Below are 19,805 nucleotides of genomic sequence, written 5' to 3'. Positions count from 1 at the left end.
AGGTCAGGTTTTGCCACCAAAAAAGTTTGAATCACTTTTAAGGGGGAAAAAAAATCACAGGACTTTTCAGAGCTTTGTGATCTTCCAAATCGTGGCTCAGGAAGCAGGCACACACAAGCCACCTACCTCAGAGATGTGCTCAGTGACTCCCATGCCCGCTGTGACCTTCACCCCTGTCCTGCCTCGTTCCTAGGAAGGCCTGTGGCTGTGAACACCCCTTTTCACAGTAAAGCAGCCTATTCCACACCTGAGGGTAGCTATATTCCACCGTCAGCAGTGGAATATAGGCAGCAGAAAAGAGGAAAAGTGTAGGGCCTAAGACGTTGCCCAGGGCCTCCAAAGCATTCCCCAGTCCTTCACCCGTGCAAGTGGGCCTCGTCTAGGTGTTTCTTAGCATGAGCCCAAAACCTCCTGAAACTGCACCCGTTCCACAGGGCAGGGACAGGCATATGTCTTGACAAATCCCTGCAGTGTTGAGGACCCAGTCTTCCAAGGGTCTTTCCCCAGTGCCTAAATAAATTTAATGGGGATCTTTTATCAACGGCCCAGACAGGTGGCCTTTTTTACACAGAAAAATCAGTCTCCGCTGGTATCGCTTTGCTTCCAAGGCTATTCCTACTGCCTGAACAGGGAGTGGTAGCAGACACAGTTCTTGGTTTTAGGGTTGTTTGCTGCTCTCCAGCAAAGCCTGAACTTTATCACCAGCAGGGGGCGCACATAGCACTTAGGACGCAGGGTGGCTCTGGTGTAGTGAGCCCACCCATTTCCATCCCATTCTGCTGCTGCTAAGCAGAGCACAGAACTGTTCAGGCCTTGATATTAAACTCCACAGATACAGTAACTTTTGGAACTTGGGCTTAAGGCCGTGCATAAGAAACAGCAAGGTGGGCACAACTTTTTTTCTTTTTTCTTTTCTCTTTTTCCTATTTATCGGTACCGGGGATCAAACTCACTGCCTGCTTGTAAGGCAGGCGCTTATGCCACTGAGCTAAACCTCCAGCCCCAACTTTCTTAACATCCATTGGGCAAGGTGGCACATGCCTGTAAGCCCAGCACTCTGGAGATTGAGGCAGGAGGATAGCCATAAATTAGACGCCAGTCTGAGCAGCTACATAGTGACTTCAAGGCCAACTTGAACTACATTTTTAAAAAAAGAGCATCCAAAGTAATGTTCTCAGGAACTTTAGTCCTGCAAATTCTTGTTGGAAGAGGGTTCTTTGGGGCTGCCTAGATTCTCCTCCCCAAGCTTCACATCAGACCAGCATGTTAAAGGCTCTGAGGGGCCCCAAACTAAAGAAAATAACCCAGAATCTGCCACTACATTTTCTTCTCTAACTGAATAACTTACTATCTTCACGTTATTCCTGGAACACTACAGGCTTCCCCACTGCAGGGGGTGGGTCCTCTCCCCCTGTGCCCAGCCCTAGGCTCCAACCCAGCTTGGAAGGAAGCTGTCCCCTAAGTTGAAGTCCTCTGACTTCTTCAAGACAACTGCATTTCTATTTCTAATCTCTAAAGAAAAGTACTCTTTTGCCCCAGAAGATCCCCTATGGATTATCTAGTCCATGCACTCTTGGAGAGCCATGAGGAAAGGTTGTTGGGGAAACCACATATCAGATGAGATCATTCCTTTGACACTCTCTGCCTAGGAATATGAGAAGCTGGCAACCAAATTACAGGCTCTTCCTCCCACAGGATAATCATAATCTTGGAAGCCAATTTGGGTTTAAAGGTAAACAAATCAAATCTGCCAGACCCAAAGGAAAAAGTCAGTCATGGCAGAATCTGATGGGTCACAGAATAAAGTAAATGAACCTTCCCAGAATCCCTAAATTCTAGAATGTGGTTTCCGCTTGGTCAGTAAATAAGTTGTAAGGCATGAGAAAGGAAGGTCCTAGAGCAATTTGAAGCCCATGGGAAGCCTGGAGTGGTGGCACTGTGCCTGTAATCCTGGCTGAGGCAGGAAGATCACAAGTTTGAGCCCTTGCTGAGGCAAGATCTTCTCTTAAAATTTAAAAGGGCTGGGGATGTAGCTTAATGTGAAGACCCTCGGTTAAATATTCCTAGAGACAGACAGAGACACAGAGAGAAAGCGAAGGGGAGAGGAAGGAAAGAGGAAGGCAGGGAGACGATGAGAATGAGGATGAATGGAGAGAAGAAAAAGACCGGGAACCAATCTATTCCATGTGCACCATGGTGACTACAGTGTCTCCACCTCCATCTCAGCTTCCAGCCTTCTCATTTCTCGGGGCAGTGACCATGAGATTGTCAATGACTAGTAAAGGATATGTGGACAGAAGAGAAAGCAAGCACATCCGACACGGGCTGCAGGCTGCCCTGCTCCATCTTCACGGAGGCAAGGAGGGGCCGGCTCTCCAGACCGGCCATGGTGAAAGGCTGGCTCAGAACCCAAGGGCGCAGGGCAGACTCTGAGGAGGGGTGCTGTTGGGGAGGTAAGTCCTGGGAAGGTCCACTGCTCCGATGGCCACTGGGTCCATAACTCAGTAGCTGGCTAAGAATCTGATTTTCCTGAATGTGGGAATGTACTGTCAAAGGACAATTTGCTATGGGACCCCGCAAGGATCTGGGGATGGTTCTTGGAGAGACAGAGTACCTAGGAGACTCTAGAGGCTTGGCCAGTGGTAAATTTCCCAAAGAGACACCACCTTGTGGCTGGACTCTCCTAGGAAAGGCCAGTACATGTGTGTCTTTATAGGTAGCTTCTTCAGGAGAGGGCTCGCCACTGCCCTCTAGTCCCTGGAAACTCCTGCCTTGCTGGGTCAGGTGGCTGGGTGGATCCACAAGCACCTTTTGTAATACTGAGTCCACAGCCTGGGACACTGCCCTGGTCAGTTCTTTCTTCAGAATCTCCAGCAAAGTCTGTGCTCCAGAAGGAAGGGATCTGAGTTCTTCAGATGGATGTTGGACCTCAGACACTCTGTGTTCTTCTGCCCCACTGAGGTCCTTGCAGGAACTCTGGTAGTGGTCACTGTTGACAACCCAGAGCTGAGGTCTGCAGCCACGCCTCTGCTTTCCACTCAGAGGGTCTTTCCCTGGCTCCGAGCATCCCAGAGCCTGAGTTGTGGCCCCGGGAACAGCAGCCTGCAGAATGTGCTCTTGCAGACACCTTAGCTGTTGCTTCAGCTGATGAAGTTGTTCTCTCACCCTGGGACCCCCCTTCCTGTTGGATTGGTTTCTGGCAGGGCCTGGCTGCAGGAGGACTTGCTGCACAGGAAGTCTCTGCTTCCTCTTCCTCTCTGAGGCCTTCTCTAAGTAGCATGTGCTGCCCCTGGCTCGGGCATTGCCTGGCATCAGGGGCCTGGGGGAAAGACAGATGCCTCGGATGATGGTCTCCACTCTGGCTCTCTTCGCCTGGATGTGTTCATCCCAAAGCCAGCCGGGGTCAGCGAGGCTGGAGCTGGGCACCTGGCCCCAGGGAAGCGGGGAGGCTCTACCCAGCTCTTGGCTAGATGGGCTTCTCTCACTTTCCATACCGCATTCTGCCAGGTGGGAGTAGGCCTGGGACTGAGTAGAAAGCAAGATGGGATTTGGCTCCATCGCCTGGCTCCCCAGGCACTTACACAGAGCTCTGTGAAGAAGCCAAGGATTTCGGGAGCCTCCTTGGCCTCCTCAGGCACACGTGGATTGAACCTGAGGGACCGCCCCTCACTCCAAAGGGCAAAGCAGTGCTCCTGGAGAAGAATGCACACACAGAGGTTCCAGACGTAAGAACTGCTGGGCAAGTGCCTGAAATTAGAGACAGGAAGATAAGAGCATGACTTGGAACAGTACTTAATCAAATCTGAGTGTGCCAAGGAATCTCTGAGATCTTGGTAAAATGCATCCTTCAATTTAGCAAATCTGGAATGGGGCAGTTTGCAGTCTAACCAGCTGCGTGGTGATGGTGATCAGGACCCTACTCTTTATGTTGTTGTTATTTGTTTGTTTTTGTCTTTTTGGGACAGGGTCTCACTATGCAGTTCAGGCTGGCCTTGGGCTCACTTTGTAGCCCAGGCTGGTCTCGAATTTGCAATGATCCTCCTGCCTCAGCCTCCTGAGTGCTGGGATTACAGGAGTGCGCCATCATACACTCAAGACCCTACTTCTAAGGAGATTCCAAGAGTGAACCTCCAGGGTGAAAGACCTTCTGCCAGGGCATAACATTAGATAATAAAAATCGAACAACTGGAATTATGTCAAGAACTTTACACCCATTACCTAACACTCCTATCATCTACAAAGAAGGACAAGGCCTCTGAGGAGTTAGGGAGTTTCCTACCTAAGGTCACACAACTAATAAGTGAAAGGCTGGAATCAAACCAAGATTTGTCAGATTTGGGGTGACTGTGGACAGCAGAACTCCTGGGCATTGTTTAAAATAACAAATTCGTTCCACACAGCCAGACCTGCTAAACTGACCCTCAGTTGCTAGAATAGGAACCTACACTTGAAAGAAGCAAACTAAAAGTTTGGGAACCGTTGCCATTTGCCCATTATGCTGCCCTGCCTCTTGGGAAAAGCAGATAAGACATTTATTAGTCAACTATTTATTTCACAATGATTATTGAGCACCTGCTTTGTGTCAGGCCTTCTGGACAGTAGAAAGGACAGCAGTGATGGAGACCAACTGCTCTCAGGAAAGTGGAGCCAGCAGGGGGAGGTGCATTTTCAGGGCTTGGCACCTGCCATTAAAAATAAATAAATAAAGCACAATGAAGGGCTGCAAACTGGGGAGACAGGACAAGGAAAGAAGGGAGCTTTATTAGGAAAAGACTGAACTGAACCCAGGGCCTTCACGCTGAGCTACAGTCACACGCCTCATCCCGTTACTTTTTTCCCAAATCCATTTTATTTCAAGGAAAATAAGTGGGGAAAAAAAGAAAAAAAACTAAAAATTTTAAAACATGTCAATCGGGGCAACAATGTACACACATTGCACATTGTCATCCCCAAATCATTCACCCAGAGCACAAGACATCTGCATTCAGGTGTCCAGACAATACCAGCACAAATCTTTCCCTTCAGTGAACTCAGAGAAATCACTAGTACAGCTATCCTTAACTAGTGTTTTTTTTTGTGTGTGTGTACGTACACACACACACAAATACATATACATATCCCTCTGATTTCTTTCAGCTTCTCTCACTGAGACAATACAATGTTTTCACATGTGTATCCTATTTATTTCACTAAAAAGTATAGTCTCAAGTTGCATCCATTTACCTATAAAAATCTCCAGTCTATCTTTCTTTATGGTAAGTAGTACTCCATTGTAGAAAAATACATCTTTTTTTTTTTTTTCTTTTGTACTGGGGATTGAACTCACAACCTCACGCTTGCAAGGCAGGTGCTTATGCTGCTGAGCTAAATGCCACCCCCAAAGAAGTTAGATTTTTTTTCATGTTTTTTATTCATTCTTCAGTCAATGGGCATTTGTGTTGTTCACAAAATCTGGCTACTACAAATTGTGCTGCTATAAACATGGATGCACATATATCACTGTGGTATGATGTTTTCAGTTCTTTTGGGAAGATACCCAGAAGGAGAATTTCTGGATTGAATGGGAACTCTAGTCTTAGTTTTTTGAGGAATCTCCACATTGATTTACACAGTGCTCTCACCAGTCTGCATTCCCACCAACAGTGGAAAAGGGTTCCTTTTTCTCCACAGTCCTTCCAGCATGTGTTTTTGTTTGATTTCTTGATAATAACAACTCTTTCCCCTTTTCCCTTATTTTGAGACAGAGTCTTGCTAAACTGCTGGCTAAGCTGCCCAGCCTGTGCTTGAACTTGTGACCCTCCTATCTCAGCCTCCCAGAGTGCTAGGATTGCAAGTGAGCACCACTATGGCCAGGTAGGTATTTTTTTCTCTTCTACAAACTTTCACTCTTCTTTGCTTCTCACATACAGTGGTAGAAGAGAGTTGACTTTTCTTTCTTTTTTTTTTAATTTTTTTTTTTTTGTTGTTGTTCTTTTTCCTTTTTTATTGGTACAGGAGATCGAACTCACGACTGCCTACTTGCAAGGCAGGCGCTTATGCCGCTGAGCTAAATCCCCGGCCCCAAGAGTTGACTTTTCTTTTGCCTATTTTTTTTTACCTTTTGGAATACAGGAATTTTTTGTTGTTAATGTTTTTGAGAAAGGATTTCACTCTCCATTGTAGGCTGCTTTTTTTTGGCGGGGGTGGGGGGGAGTACCAGGGATCAAACTCACAGCCTTGCGCCTGCCAGGCAGGTGCTTATGCCACTAAGTTAAATCCCTGGCCCCTCCAGGCTGCTCTTGAATACACTGTGTAGCCCAGGCTGGTCTCGAATTTGCCACAATCCTCCTACCTCAGCCTTCTGAGTCATTGGATTAACCACAGGGGTCACCACATCCAGCATGGGAATTTTAAGAACAGAGGCCCAAGTTCTGCTTCTCAATTACTACTATCCTCCAAAGGAGTCATTCTAGGCTACTACTATATCTTTTCTGTTAATATAAAACATTGCTTCAGGGCCAGGGATTTAGCTCAGCAGCATAAGCACCTGCCTTGCAAGCACACGATCGTGAGTAAGATTGCTAGTACCCAAACAAACAAAAAACATTGCTTCAAAATTCTAAAGGAGGCCAGGAATACAGCTCAGCAGTTCAATTCCCAGTACTCCCCCCAAAAAAAAATTCTAAAGGAGTATGGCAGCAATTCATATAAAAGCATTTTGAAATAAGATATCCCTATTAAATAAAATAAAACTAATAAAATTAATATGCTCTCCATCTAATTACAAAAATTATCAAAGTGTTGATCACATAAAAAAGCCAGACCACCATTTACCTTCAGTGTCTGCGTTGGAGGACAGGGAGACGCGGATACAGTACCAGTTACCTCAGGCCTACAGGCAGCATGCTGAGGGCAAAGGCCCTTGGTTTGGTCTAGTGTGGTAGTGCACACCTGTAATCTCAGCACTTGGGGAGCTTAGGCAGGAGGATCACGGCAAGTCTGAGGCCAGCCTAGACTGCCAAGTGAGTTCAAAGCCAGCCTGTACTGCATGAAACCCTGTCTCAAAAAGACAAAAGAAAAGGGGGGGGGCTGAGGATGGAGCGCAGCATGAAAGCCCAGTTCAAGTCCCAGTACCAAGAAAAAAGACCCTTGTTTTTCCCAGTGTTGTGTTTCCTCACATACAGAATCGAGGCAGGTGGGTGGGCTACCTGACTTTTTTTTTTTTTTTTGTCTTTTTCCTTTTTATGGGTACCAGGGATCGAACTCACGACTGCCTGCTTACAAGGCAGGCGCTTATGCCACTGAGCTAAATCCCCAGCCCCTTGACTTTTTTTTTTAAAGGAAATAAAACAAAACAATAAAACAGAACACTGGATTTCAAAAACAAGACGGAATGAAATCCCCCATACTTGCTAAATTGCATATTGTTATGCCCTAAATAAATGCTCAGACTACCAGCTTTAGGCCTGCAAAGTCAATGAAACAGTACAAGTATTAAGTTGATTTTTTTTTTATTAACTTCAGTTGCTATCATCTCAGCCTGTGTTCCTCCAAATCAGCCTGTTGCTTGTGGGCGGGGGGGGGGGCAGCACTCTTCTCATCTCCCAACCCATGCTCCAGCTGGCTCATTGGAAGGCACGGGTTGGCTTCTTGGTTCTCCTCCTGGCCAATGACTTTTCTTTCTTTCTTTCTTTCTTTCTTTCTTTCTTTCTTTTTTTTTTTTTTTTTTTTTTTTTTTGAGACAGGGTCTCACTATACAGTTCAGGATGGCTTCAAATTCACAGTAATCCTCCTGTTTCAGCCTCCCAAGTGTTGAGATTACAGGTATGCACTACTACACCTAACCTACAAGGTTTTAAAAGACTTTCCAGCTAAAAGGAAATAAGCTTGAGATGGCATCTTTTAGGGAGACACGTGGCACAGCAAAAGGAATGGGTAATGGAGGACTTCTCCCCTAATACCATCACTCAGAACTGTTTTGCACTTTAGTTCAAGGAAATCTTTCTCAATGCTCCTGAGGGATACACAAAAAAGGCATTCAGCAACAAAATTTGGGGGGAAAAGTATAAAAAGGCCTTGCTAAGTCAGGCACAGTAGCACACATCTGTCATCTGAGTAATGTGAGAAGCTGAGGCAAAAGGATTGCAAGTTCAGAGCCAGTTTGACAATTTAGTGATAACTTAATTGTTTGTTCAAAACAAAGAAGGCCATGCCACATTTGAGTAGGACAAAAAACAAAAACAGCAATCACCATGTTAGTGTTGGCAGTCAGGATCTCTGCCTGTGAACTTTAGGAGCCAGAAGGACGGTTGGGAAAAGCTATCCAACAGACATACGGTGAATCCACATCTCCTGGCCCCCGGAACAGCAACTTGCATGAAACTGACTCTAACAGAAAGAATACAAGTTCAGCCAGAATTCTCCAGGAAAAAAAGAAAGAAAGAAAGAAAGAATACAAGAGAGTTAAGTGCAGGGCAGCTTTTTTTGTTTGTTTGTTTGGTCTTTGATCTAAAGAGGGCAATGGCTGTTCATTTTCTGTCCCCCATCATGTTTTTTTGAACCCTAACACACTGGCTTTGTTTTCAGATTGCATCCCTTTATTTTCCCCACAAGGGGGTCATGCTTTATAAACCTTAAGCAGAAGGCAGTTCCAGGAGTTCTTCAGCAAGCTCCAGCGCTTCCATGAGCTTTTCTGGGGTTTATAACCACAGGGGCCTTCAGGCTTCAAATATTAAGGCTGCTTCACAGCCACTTCATCTGAATCTCCTTTTGTCTCTGTATATTGCAGATGTCGGAAAGGCCAGTATAGCCCCTAGTTTGGATGCTGACTTTCAAACATATGTGCTCGGGCTCATCTTTAAGAAGCTGTTTCAGTGTGTTTACTACAGAAGACATCAGGATGAGGGCAGCTTGTTGGGCTGAGGCTTCCTCTTCTCACAGCCAGGATAGTGGCCCAGACTAATGAAGGTGACATCCTTGCCACTGTCCCCATCCCCTCAGATTGGACCTCAGACAGCTCAGCCTCTCTCCATAGACTTGACAGGCATCTTCTAATGATGGTCCTTGTACAACTTTTTTTTTTTGTATCAGCATGCAATTTTTCAAGATCAAACAAACAACAGCAGCATATTTCTGCTGTCATCAGAAGATAAAAGTTGAAGCCAGGTGTGATGGCTCAGGACTATAATACCAGTATTCCGAGAAGCTGAGACAGGACGATTTCAAGTTGGGGTCCAACCTGTGTAATTTAACAAGACCCTGTCTCAAAAAAATAAAAAATAGGGGCTGGGGATTTAGCTCAGTGGCATAAGCGCCTGCCTTGCAAGCAGGCAATCGCAAGTTCAATCCCCAGTAGCGATAAAAAGGAAAAAGACAAAAAATAAATAAATAAATAAAAAATAAATTTAAAGGCTGGGGAACTGGGGTGTAACTCAGTGCAAATTCTCAGTATTATGAAGTAAATAAATAAACTCTCAAAGTTTATTGAATTGGGACGAACAGGTGATTCTCTAGACCTCAGTCCCTCTGTCCTGGCACAGGGCTGAGGGGAGATCCAGGGAGCTCTTGAACAAGTACTGGAGGAAGACGCTGAGTGGCGGGTGGGAGGCCACGCAGGCTCACGGGCTGGGGGAAATTCCCCTTTGGTTGTTTCAGCTTTCTCCGTGACATTGGCAGTGGCACTAAGTGTTTGAAAATATGGTTCTTCTTTGCCCCGAAGACACAGTCTTTGCCAGCTGTCCACTGACCACAGCGAGATGCCCCAGGTTTTCCATGAATGTGACCTTGCTCCCGCTCCAGGGCTCTGTCCTCAGCCCTCGGTGCTGAGCGTGCAGTGGCTGTGTGTTCCTCTCTCCTCCCTCCACATCTCCATATTTCCAGTTCCCTCAACCTGGATGGCCCTTCTCCAGCTCACTCCCCTCCTCCTCTTTAAGAAAACAACTGGAATGTCACTTTCTCTCTGAGACCTTCACGTTTTTTCCCCTGTAGACTATGAGCTGGATTCCTCTTTGTGCCCTAAGTACTGCCTGACTGCCAATCATCACCAAATAGATGTTTGCTCAGTTGGAGGAATTGTTCTATGAATGCTTCATTTGTATTGGTTTTTGTCTCAGTGATGGTAGGGTTGGCAACCCAGATTCAACCAATCAGAATGAATTAATTAAGTAATTATTTTGTGGTAATGGAGGTTGCATCCAGGACTTTCATACTGGACATTCTTCTCAGCTCCTTCTTTTTTTTTTTTTTTTTGAGACAGAGTCTTGCTAAATCCCTAAATTTCTCAGGCTGAGTTTGGATTTGTGATCCTGTCTCAACCTCTCAGAATACTGGGATTACCAGCATGTGTCACCATGCCCATCATAGACTGAAAATTTTTTTACGAATTGTATCTGTGATGAATATATGCAGACTTTTTCCCCTTTATCACTGTTGTTTTTTTAAAATACAGTATAACTATTTACATAGCATTTACATTCCATTATGAATAATCTAGAGATGATTTGAAGATTATTGGAGAGTGTGGATAGTTACAAGAAAATTGAGCATTCCTGAATTTTTGTATCTACATGGGAAATCCAGGAATCAATCCCTTTGCAAACATTAAAGGGCAACTGTACATTAATTATTTCAGATCTCTCAAGCACCTAGCACAATACCCTGTACCTGGAACAGAACCAATGCTGACAGACAGATAAATTAGAAGCACATAGAACCGCCACCTTGACCAAACTTCCTTGGGAGTAATTCAAGTTATTGTTTCTGAGCTTCCATGTAGTCTGTGTGCGCCAGATGTCAGAAAGACAAGGGTAAGAGATGGGGTCAGTGTATTTAATGAAGCAACAAGGAACATAAATATCTTAAGGCCTGAAGCTGGAAATCCAGCCAGACTCTGCTGTGATTGGTGCCCAAAGATGTCCACATTCATCTCTCCAGGGCAGTCATGGAAACTGCATCCGTGTTGCTGAAAAACAGGAAACCTCTGTGCTGAGGCTGGCTTGCCCCCCAGAGCCTTCATCTGGCAAAGTCTGCACCCCAGAGCCTTCATCTGGCAGAGTCTGAAAGAAGCAGCTGTTTAAAAATTAACTAGTGTCCCCCTGATATGTGCTGATAGAAGCAGCAATGGTCACAACTCTTGACAAATAGATTTATTGCTTTTCTTAGACTGTGAAAGTAATACAAGATCATTTTATTTCCCAAGCGTTGAAATGTATGATGAGGAGAAAAGAAAGATACTCATACCACTGCCTCCATCAAAAAATCAGTTAATATTTTTGTTGTTGTTATTTTCATGGTGTTGTGGATCAAACCCAGTTAACATCTTTATATGTTTTTGTTTGTTTGTTGTGGTTCAGACTGACCTTGAACTCACTATGTAGCCTAGGCTGACCTTGAACTCACAGCAATCCTGTCTCTGCCTCCTAAGTGCTGGAATTACAAGCTTGTGGCAACAAGCCTGGCCTTTGTATGCATTTTTAAAAACTTTTTTCTCTGTATAGAGAGGAATTTACATAATTTCTCATAATCATGTAACTTTTTTTAATTTTTTTTTGTCTTTTTCCTTTTTATCAGTACCAGGGATCGAACTCATGACTGCCTGCTTGCAAGGCAGGCGCTTATGCTGCTGAGCTAAATCCCCAACCCCAATCATGTAACTTTTAAAAACATTTTATTAGTATGTGTTTGCAGTACACAGTGATCACATTTCTCAGTGAGGGGTTGGTACATGTATATAAAATATGTAACTTTTTAGAAAACTGAAATAGAATTGTACATACAGAGTTCTATGATTTCCTTTTTTTCTCTTTTTTGTGTCAATGAATATCAATTTTCAGTAATGCCTGAAACCTAATAGTAATCATGCAATTCTACTATAATTTATTAATAAGTTCTCTTTGGATAGAAAGATTCCTTCTTATATTTTTGTTATTATCGTGGTATAAAAATACAGCATTAGAAGTTGAGATCATGGACTCCCACACCACTTATCTGGCTCTGTGACCTCTGTGTACCTCATTTTTCTCAACCATAAAATGGGAATAACCATTTACTGTTATTCCTACTGTTACTGAGGGGTGTTTTATGGGTCCAAAGAGTTGACATCTGCAATGTTTTTAGAAGAGTTCCTGGCACATAGTAATAGCTATTGTTATTAAGAATAATATTAGGAAAAAAAAGAATAATATTAGGATTAACATTCTTGCATGTCTTTGGGGACTTATTTAGTTCTGTAGGTTGTATTTCTAGAAGTGAAAATGTTGGTTCAGGGACTGAGCATATGTTACATTTTTATAGTTCTTTCCTAATTGGCCTTCAGAAATGTACTGATTGAGGATAAAGATGAGAAATAGAAGAAAGACTTTCTACTCTGTACCTGACTATAAGTAACACAAGTTGCACAAGAATGTGTTCATTTGTTACATATGTGTTTTAGCAGTGCTAGGAAGTCTAACCAAGGGCCTGGTGCACACTCTGCATTGAACTATACCTCCAGTCTCTAAATCTACTTTTTTAAATTTTGTCTTTTTGAGACAGGCTCTTGCTATCCAGTTCAGGCTGGTCTTGAGCTCACTTTGTAGCCCAGGCTGGTCTCAAATTTGCAGCAATCCTCCTGCCTTAGTCTCCCAGTGCTAGAATTACAGGCATGCACTACCATGCCTGACTATATCTACTTTTTTTTTTTTTTTTGGTACTGGGAATCAAACTCATGACCAGGCATGGATTTATGCCACTGAGCTAAATCCCCAGCCTATATTTACTTTTTTTTTTTTTTCTTTTTCCTTTTTATCGGTACCAGGGATCGAATTCACGACTGCCTACTTGCAAGGCAGGCGCTTATGCCGCTGACCTAAATCTCCAGCCCCTATATTTACTTTTAAATACTGTTTCCTCTGCTAATATAATCTGTAAAAGAACACATTATCCTTTTTATTCTTCAGCACTGAGTGTTGTCTTTAATCCCTTCTCTGCACTAGGAAAAGAACCTGTGGCCTTCCACAGAGCTACATCCCTAACCCTTTTTTATTTTTTTAAATTTTGAAGCACGGTTCCACTAAGTCATTTAGTTGCCCATGTTGAACTCAAACTTGCAGTCCTCCTGCCTCAGCCTCCCCAGAATGTTGATATTACAGATATACACTACCTTCCTGCACTGTTTTTTGGTTTTTTTTTAATTTTTACCACTACAATGGATGGAAGTCTTATTTCATTTTTTTGTGTTTTTTTGATTCTCATATTGCTCATTTTTTATATATTTTTGGAGAAAATATATGGTACATGCTAAGAAACTTAAAAATGTTTAAGTGGCGCATGCCTGGAATTCCAGCGCTCAGAGAGGCTGAGGTAACAGGATCACAATTTGAGTCCTGGCTGGGCATTCTAATGATATCCTGCCTCAGAATAAAAAAAAAAAAAAAAAAAATTAGTCAAAAATGAATAATTTAAGGGCTGGGGATATAGCTTAGTGGTAGAGCACCCTAGTGTTACAAAAAAAAAAAAAAAAAAAAAAAAAATTCTTTCCCCAGAGTTGCCAAAAAAAAAAAAAAAAAAAGCATTTATTGGGGAGCCAATGTCTGATGGGGGGAGGTAGGCCCTAAGATAGAAATCACTATTTTCTACTGAATTTTGCTGCGACATAAAACTGCTCTAAAAAAACAGTCTATTTTTAAAAATAGCCCGTATTTTCTATCATTGACTCCTGTATTGATTCCTTCTGAGATACGCATAAAAAGCCCCACTGGGGAATCGAATTTAGCTACAAATATAAGTGCAGAAAAAAATATAAATAAGACATGAGACAATGACAAATTTACATGCCCAAAAAATGTAAAACAAGGGTGAGGTTCAACGCAAGTCAACGACAGATAAAGGAAGAAAGTTGTGCGCGGCCGGCCCCCTTTCAGCTGAAGTGCTGCAGCCCGCGGCGACACCGAGAAGCCACGGCCAGAGTGTGTGGCTCCATCAGGCACAGATCTCTGCACATGCAGCCCTTCTCCTGCGCACCTGGGCCCTCCGGTGGGCCGGGCCTGGAGCTCTGCGGAAGCTCTGCCCAGGTGAGCAAAGAGGAGGCTGCCGCGGGAGCCCAGCAGCTCGCAGGCTGTCTCCCTCTCTGCCGTGCACAGGCATTTAGGCCACGGCACAGTGCAGTGCAGTGCGGGAAGGTACAGCACCAACCGGTGGAACACGGTGGGCCCTACAGGGGTCCTCAGATAAAAGGCACTGGTGGGCGAAGTCTACAGGATGTCAGTTCATTCTCATCACTGTCACTGAAACTCAAACTGGATTTAGACAAGAAGGGTTATTGTTAGCCCCTTGATAAAGTTCCTGCCCTGTTTTGTTGAAAACATGGGGCTGGGGATTTAGCTCAGCGGCATAAGCGCCTGCCTTGCAAGCAGGCAGTCATGAGTTCAATCCCTGGTACCGATAAAAAGGAAAAAGACAAAAAAAAAAAAAAAAAAGAAAAGAAAAGAAAAGAAAACATTATTCTTTGAAGCACTTCATTTCCTAGATTCAGTTGTGTTCCAAATGGACGACCTTGTGCCTTAGTAAATGCCTTCCCCAATATAGTTAAAGAGTATGGAGGACAATGCCTTATCTTATGTGGATATCATAGAATCTAAGAGTCTTCTATCTGAGTTCATAATAATCCTCAATCACATTTATATATGATACATTTTTTATTCACCTGAAGTTTTCCTAAATAGCCTTCCATCCAAATACTTAGCAGACTCAGCTAATTTTTTGCCTTGATCAGGGTAGCATGTCTCAAAGTCCTACAGCACTTTAATCCTATGCTAAGGGGTTTTCATCTTTCATCTACAACTTCATGTTTGCTTCATTCTCGTAAGATGAGAAGCCTCTGCATCGTCTCCACGCCAAAGGCCAACTCAGCCAGCTCGGTGCCAGCCCTAAGCAGCTCTCTCAGCTGCACCAGCTGATGGCAGAGAGGGGATCAGACTAAAGATGGGCTCAGGTCACACAGCCCTGTCCATGAGCAGACACAGACACAACCGAGTCAAAACCCCTGGTCTGTGGCACTGTCAGTGTGAACTATGGAATGACCCACCAGCAGCTGGCCCAATGTGACCTTAAGAAAGTTGACTGCCTCTCTTCTCCTTCAGATTTCCCATCCCCAAGGCTTGTGGTGAGGATTCCATGTGGTGACACACACCAAGGGCCAGCAGTGGTAACAAGCACCCCTTTATGGTACTTTCCTCCCCATCCAAGGAAGTATAGAGAGCCCCATGGCTGTGGCACCCTAGTGCTGCCAGGCTCAGGAAACGTCTGGTACAGTGGATACAGTGAATGGTTTCCAGACTTTTAAAAGGGAAAGAAAAAAAAAAAAAAGGGACCCTCCCAGATAGTTGCTGATATTACATTTTGCAGTTAAGGGCACAAAAAATTACAATCTTCTATCATTTGTATTTCGCAGAAGAAAATAGTTTTTATCATCCTTTTTTAAGGAGGAAAGGTACAACATGCACATAAATTTAGCTTTATGAAAACCTTTTCACTCTGTCTTTTCTTATTTTTCTGAAATCATCACAAAGCAGTGTTAGGGACTTATGCTACTGAATTACAGATGAGGAAATACAAGCCCAGAGAGGTGAAGTGACGTGCCCAAAGTCACACAATGACTTGAGTGTCAGCTGTAATGTAGGAAAATATGCTTGGACATCAGAGATGCTTTCATGGAGCTGTCCAGGTGCCTGGGCTCTCAGCCATTAGCCTTGAGGAAACACTTTCTGCTGGGTTCCGCTTTTCTAAACTGGGGTGAATGTCACACCACACCCCTCAACAGGATTGTTGCAGAAACTAACCAAAGAAGAGCTTCAAAGTCAGGCATGCTGGTACATACCTATAATCCCAGGGTCGGAGAGGCTGGACCAGGAAGCTCAAGCCCAACACAAGTAATTTAGTGACTATGTGAGATCATGTCTCAAAAAGTTAAAAAACAAAGGACCAGGGATGTAACTCAGTTCAGAGGCTTGGGTTTAATCCTCCACACCACATACATACACACATACATAGAAAAAGACGAAGAGAGGAAGCAAGAGAGCTTTGAGAGAGCTTTAGAGCTGGGCATTGGTAAAGCAGATCTGTAGTTTTAGGACTGTGAGAGTCCAAAAGAAATGTTTGGATATTGTAAACTCAACCATAATCTACACATTTAGCCATTTAGCAAAACCCTATGTGAAATAAAAAAACAAAAAACAAAACAAAACAAAACATAAAAAAACGAATGAGTAAAGAGCTGGGGATATAGCACACAGTGCAAAGGTCCACATTGGATCCCCCACATTGAAAAAGAAAAATGGAGGAGGGTCCCAAAAATACATATTGGGTATCAATCGTAGAGTGAAATATTAGGGAGTGAAGTATCTGTGTCTGAATGTACTTAAAACTATTTCAGCCAATAAAAATAGGTGTAGCAAATATGACAACTTATTAATGATATGTTAATACTATACTTGAAAACTTTCATACTATACATTCTATAATAATAACAGTAACAAAAGACTCTGGCAAGGCAAATGGAAGAGATTACATTACTCACAGAGAAGTCCGCAGAAAGATCCAGTCTCTAGGAGTGAAAGGGGCCCAGTCTTGGGCAGACAGAGCCAGAATCAGGAAGTGATTTTGGTTTTCCTGCTTCCTCCCCAGACGTGCTTGGTGTGGTGGTTGGGCAAGGGGAGCCTCCTGCCCTTCTCTTCCTTCTAGTGCAAGACACCATCTGACAGACCCAGCCCTGCTGGGACAGTGGGGATTGCTTGTGGGAGCCAACCAGCATGGGGGTCTTATGAATATGCAAATAAGGGCCAGAACTGGTTGGCTGCTTCCTGTCATTTCCTATCTCCACCCCAACTCAGGTGCCTTAGAAAGCCAGCTCGGCAAGGACTTTCCTGAAATGCCATCTTTTCTGTCCTTGTTTGAGAACCTCCAGAGAGAGCCCTTACCACGTCAGGAGTTGGGATTAGCCATGTCCCATTGCCTCCAGATAAAAGCTCCTCTCCTTTCAGAACCTTGTCAAGGCAGCTCCAAAGTGATTGTCTTTCTCCCTTTTCCTTGAGCATCAGGAGGAGGCTAAATTCTACCTGAAACATGGCAACTCAGATCTGCAGAAAGCAGAGGCCATGTGGCCTGTCCTTGCAGCAGAGGCTGGAACACTTGGGGAGGCTGATTGCTGGGCCCACTGTAGCCACGGAGAACTCACTGCCCTAACCCATTCTCTCCCAAGCTTCATTCACATTTTCCCATCTCCTTCAGCTTGGGAAATGGAATGAATGCTGTGAGATACAGCAATAGAAATGAATAAAACACAGCTTAATTCATCGGCATAGATAAATCCTCAAAACATAATGCTGAATGAAAGAAGTAAGTCAAGCACAGGCACTGTGATCCCATTTAAGTTCAAAAGTAGGGGCAGGAGCTGGGGATTTAGCTCAGTGGTGTAAGCGCCTGCCTTGCAAGTGTGCAGTCATGAGTTCAATCCCTGGTACTGATAAAAAAAAAAAAAAGGAGGGAGAAAATCTTAAAACATGTCTATTTTCACTGTGTATTCATATATTAGTTTTAATTACAATTGAATGGAAAGATAGAATCCAGATAGCATATGTGATATAGAATGAGTATAGGGCATAGTTCCTATTCTAAGGAGTCCAGAGTGGGAGGAAAGGTATAGAATCTGGTCAGTAACATTAATAAGCATACAAGAAAAAAAACCTGCATACAAGCAAGGTTGTGCGTATATGATTCAGTCACACATGCTGGGGGACTCAAGATGTCTCAGTAGTCCATGCCTCATCCCAGCCACTTGAAATGCTGAGATAGGAGGATCCTGAGTCTGAGGTCAGCTTGGGTAATTCAGCAAATCTTGTCTTAAAATAATTAAAAGAACCTAACATATAGCTCAGTGTTATGCAAATTGCCTACATGTGCATGGCCCTAGGATCCATCCCTAGCACCTCTAAAAAAATAAAACAAAAAATTCTGTATTATTTAAGGTGAGGTAACCATCTGTGGTGTTTTCCATTCATGGAACCCCTTAATCCTTTTGAAAAACACAAATGTTTTTCCCTCATGTAATTTGAAAATGAATACCCCTTTTTCTCAATTTAGAAAACAGACAAGCCAGCACTCAGAAGCTGCAGCAGGAAAATCACAAGTTTGAAGCCAGCCTGGACTATATAGTGAGACACTGTCTCAAAAAAAAAAAATTAAAAACAAGCAAAATGGGGGCTGGGGATTTAGCTCAGCGGCATAAGCACCTGCCTTGCAAGCAGGCAGTCGTGAGTTTGATCCCCGGTACCGATAAAAAGGAAAAAGACAAAAAAAAAAAAAATCAAGCAAAATAATATGTGTCCATATGTATTGAAGCTAAATGACAACAAGGGAGTGATTGATTGATACATGTGGTTAACTGAGGATGATGACCCAGGAGGACCACACCGGGACATCGAGTTCCTTAAATTGTGTGGTGAGTATGAATGTTTCTTTTATTATGAGTCCTTAAAACACACGGATAGATTGATATGTTGTTCAAATAGTTTACAATGGAAAAAACCTAGTACAATTTATATTTATGAACTCCTGTTCCAATGGGCAATGTTGTGCCTGGAGGGCTCTAAATGCAGAAGAGAGTGTTAGCCTGTTGAGTTGCACCTTGATGCCTCATAGAGACCCATGTATGAATTTCAAGGAAATCAATTTCAACATTTTTCTTTGAGAGGGATTTTGCACGCTATCATGTACAGATGTGTGCATGTGTGCATGTGTGTGTGTGTGTGTGTGTGTGTGTGTGTGTGTGGTGTCTAAGATTAAATTGAGTGATATCTAAAGCTCCAGGAGAAATACTTTGGCACATTATAACCAGGCATGAGCTTTTAAATTTTAGAGAAGAAGGCTAAATGCGGTGGCACATGCCTGTAATCCCAGCACTCAGGAGGCTAAGGCAGGAAGATAGATGCAAGTTTGAGGCCTGCTTGGGCTACAAAGTAAATTCAAGGCCAGCCTGAACTGCATAGTGAATCCCTGCCTCAAAAAAGACATAACGAAACAAAATAAATTTTAGAGAAAAATCTGAAAAATTACTGAAAGAATTTAGCTGCTATCAGGGACCACTAGTTATATACCTCAGTGGTATAGTTCAGGCTTAGCATTCTCAAGTCCCTGGATTTGATCCTCAGTGCACACGATTGCACACACACACACACACACAAAAATAAATAAATAAAAAGGATTACCTAAGAAACATTAACAGCAACTGCCGCAGAGGATTGCCTTAGCTCTTGTGAGTCAGCAAGTATTAAGTCACTTCACTAATACTTACCGGGTACCTATAGAATACCAAACACTGTGTTGTAACCAGTGGGCCCTCGAAAAATAGAGTGATCTCATTCCGGACTGGCGCTCAGTCAGTAGAGAAGATAGGTAAATGGGACAGTACAATATAATGCAGAGATACATACACAGTACTTCTGAAGCATAAAGAAAGTATCTGGTAACTCTGCCAGAAGGGATCGAGAAGGGATTTACAGAGCAACTTAATGATTACAAGTCTTTGGGCAAATAGGAAGGAACAGCCCACACAAAGATGTAAAGGAGACAGGCCACACATTGGGATGATAGCCAGCAGTGTAGTAAGACCTAAGCTCAGGATCTGTGAGACTGCAGAGGGAAGATCAGAACACAGAAGCCAGATTATCAGGTGCTTAGTCAGGTGGAAGAGTTTGGACTTTATCCTATAGATACAGAAAAGCAATTGAAAGACTTTAAGCAGGAGAATGCCAGGATTAGGCAGCAGAAAGATCTTTGATGCTAGGATTAGGTTT

At 43.4% G+C, this 19,805-nt stretch overlaps 1 protein-coding gene across 1 annotated transcript; it reads right to left on the bottom strand.

The window, feature by feature from the left end:
* Positions 1-842: 842 nt before the first annotated feature.
* Prox2 (prospero homeobox 2) lies at positions 843-16,674 on the bottom strand. The gene is made up of 2 exons (XM_063240792.1): positions 16,532-16,674; positions 843-3,747 (listed from the first exon to the last, which is right to left on the bottom strand). The coding sequence occupies exon 2, from the start codon at positions 3,556-3,558 to the stop codon at positions 2,269-2,271; it is 1,290 nt and encodes a 429-aa protein (XP_063096862.1). The 5' UTR covers positions 3,559-3,747; positions 16,532-16,674; the 3' UTR covers positions 843-2,268.
* Positions 16,675-19,805: the final 3,131 nt, after the last annotated feature.

This window comes from Cavia porcellus, unplaced genomic scaffold (genome assembly GCF_034190915.1).
Source record: "Cavia porcellus strain 051 isolate PalLab524CR breed Dunkin Hartley unplaced genomic scaffold, mCavPor4.1 scaffold_31, whole genome shotgun sequence".
Classification (NCBI taxonomy): Eukaryota; Metazoa; Chordata; class Mammalia; order Rodentia; family Caviidae; genus Cavia; species Cavia porcellus.
The sequence above is the reverse complement of the archived record's forward strand: the minus strand, read 5'-3'. Positions and strand labels throughout refer to the sequence as shown.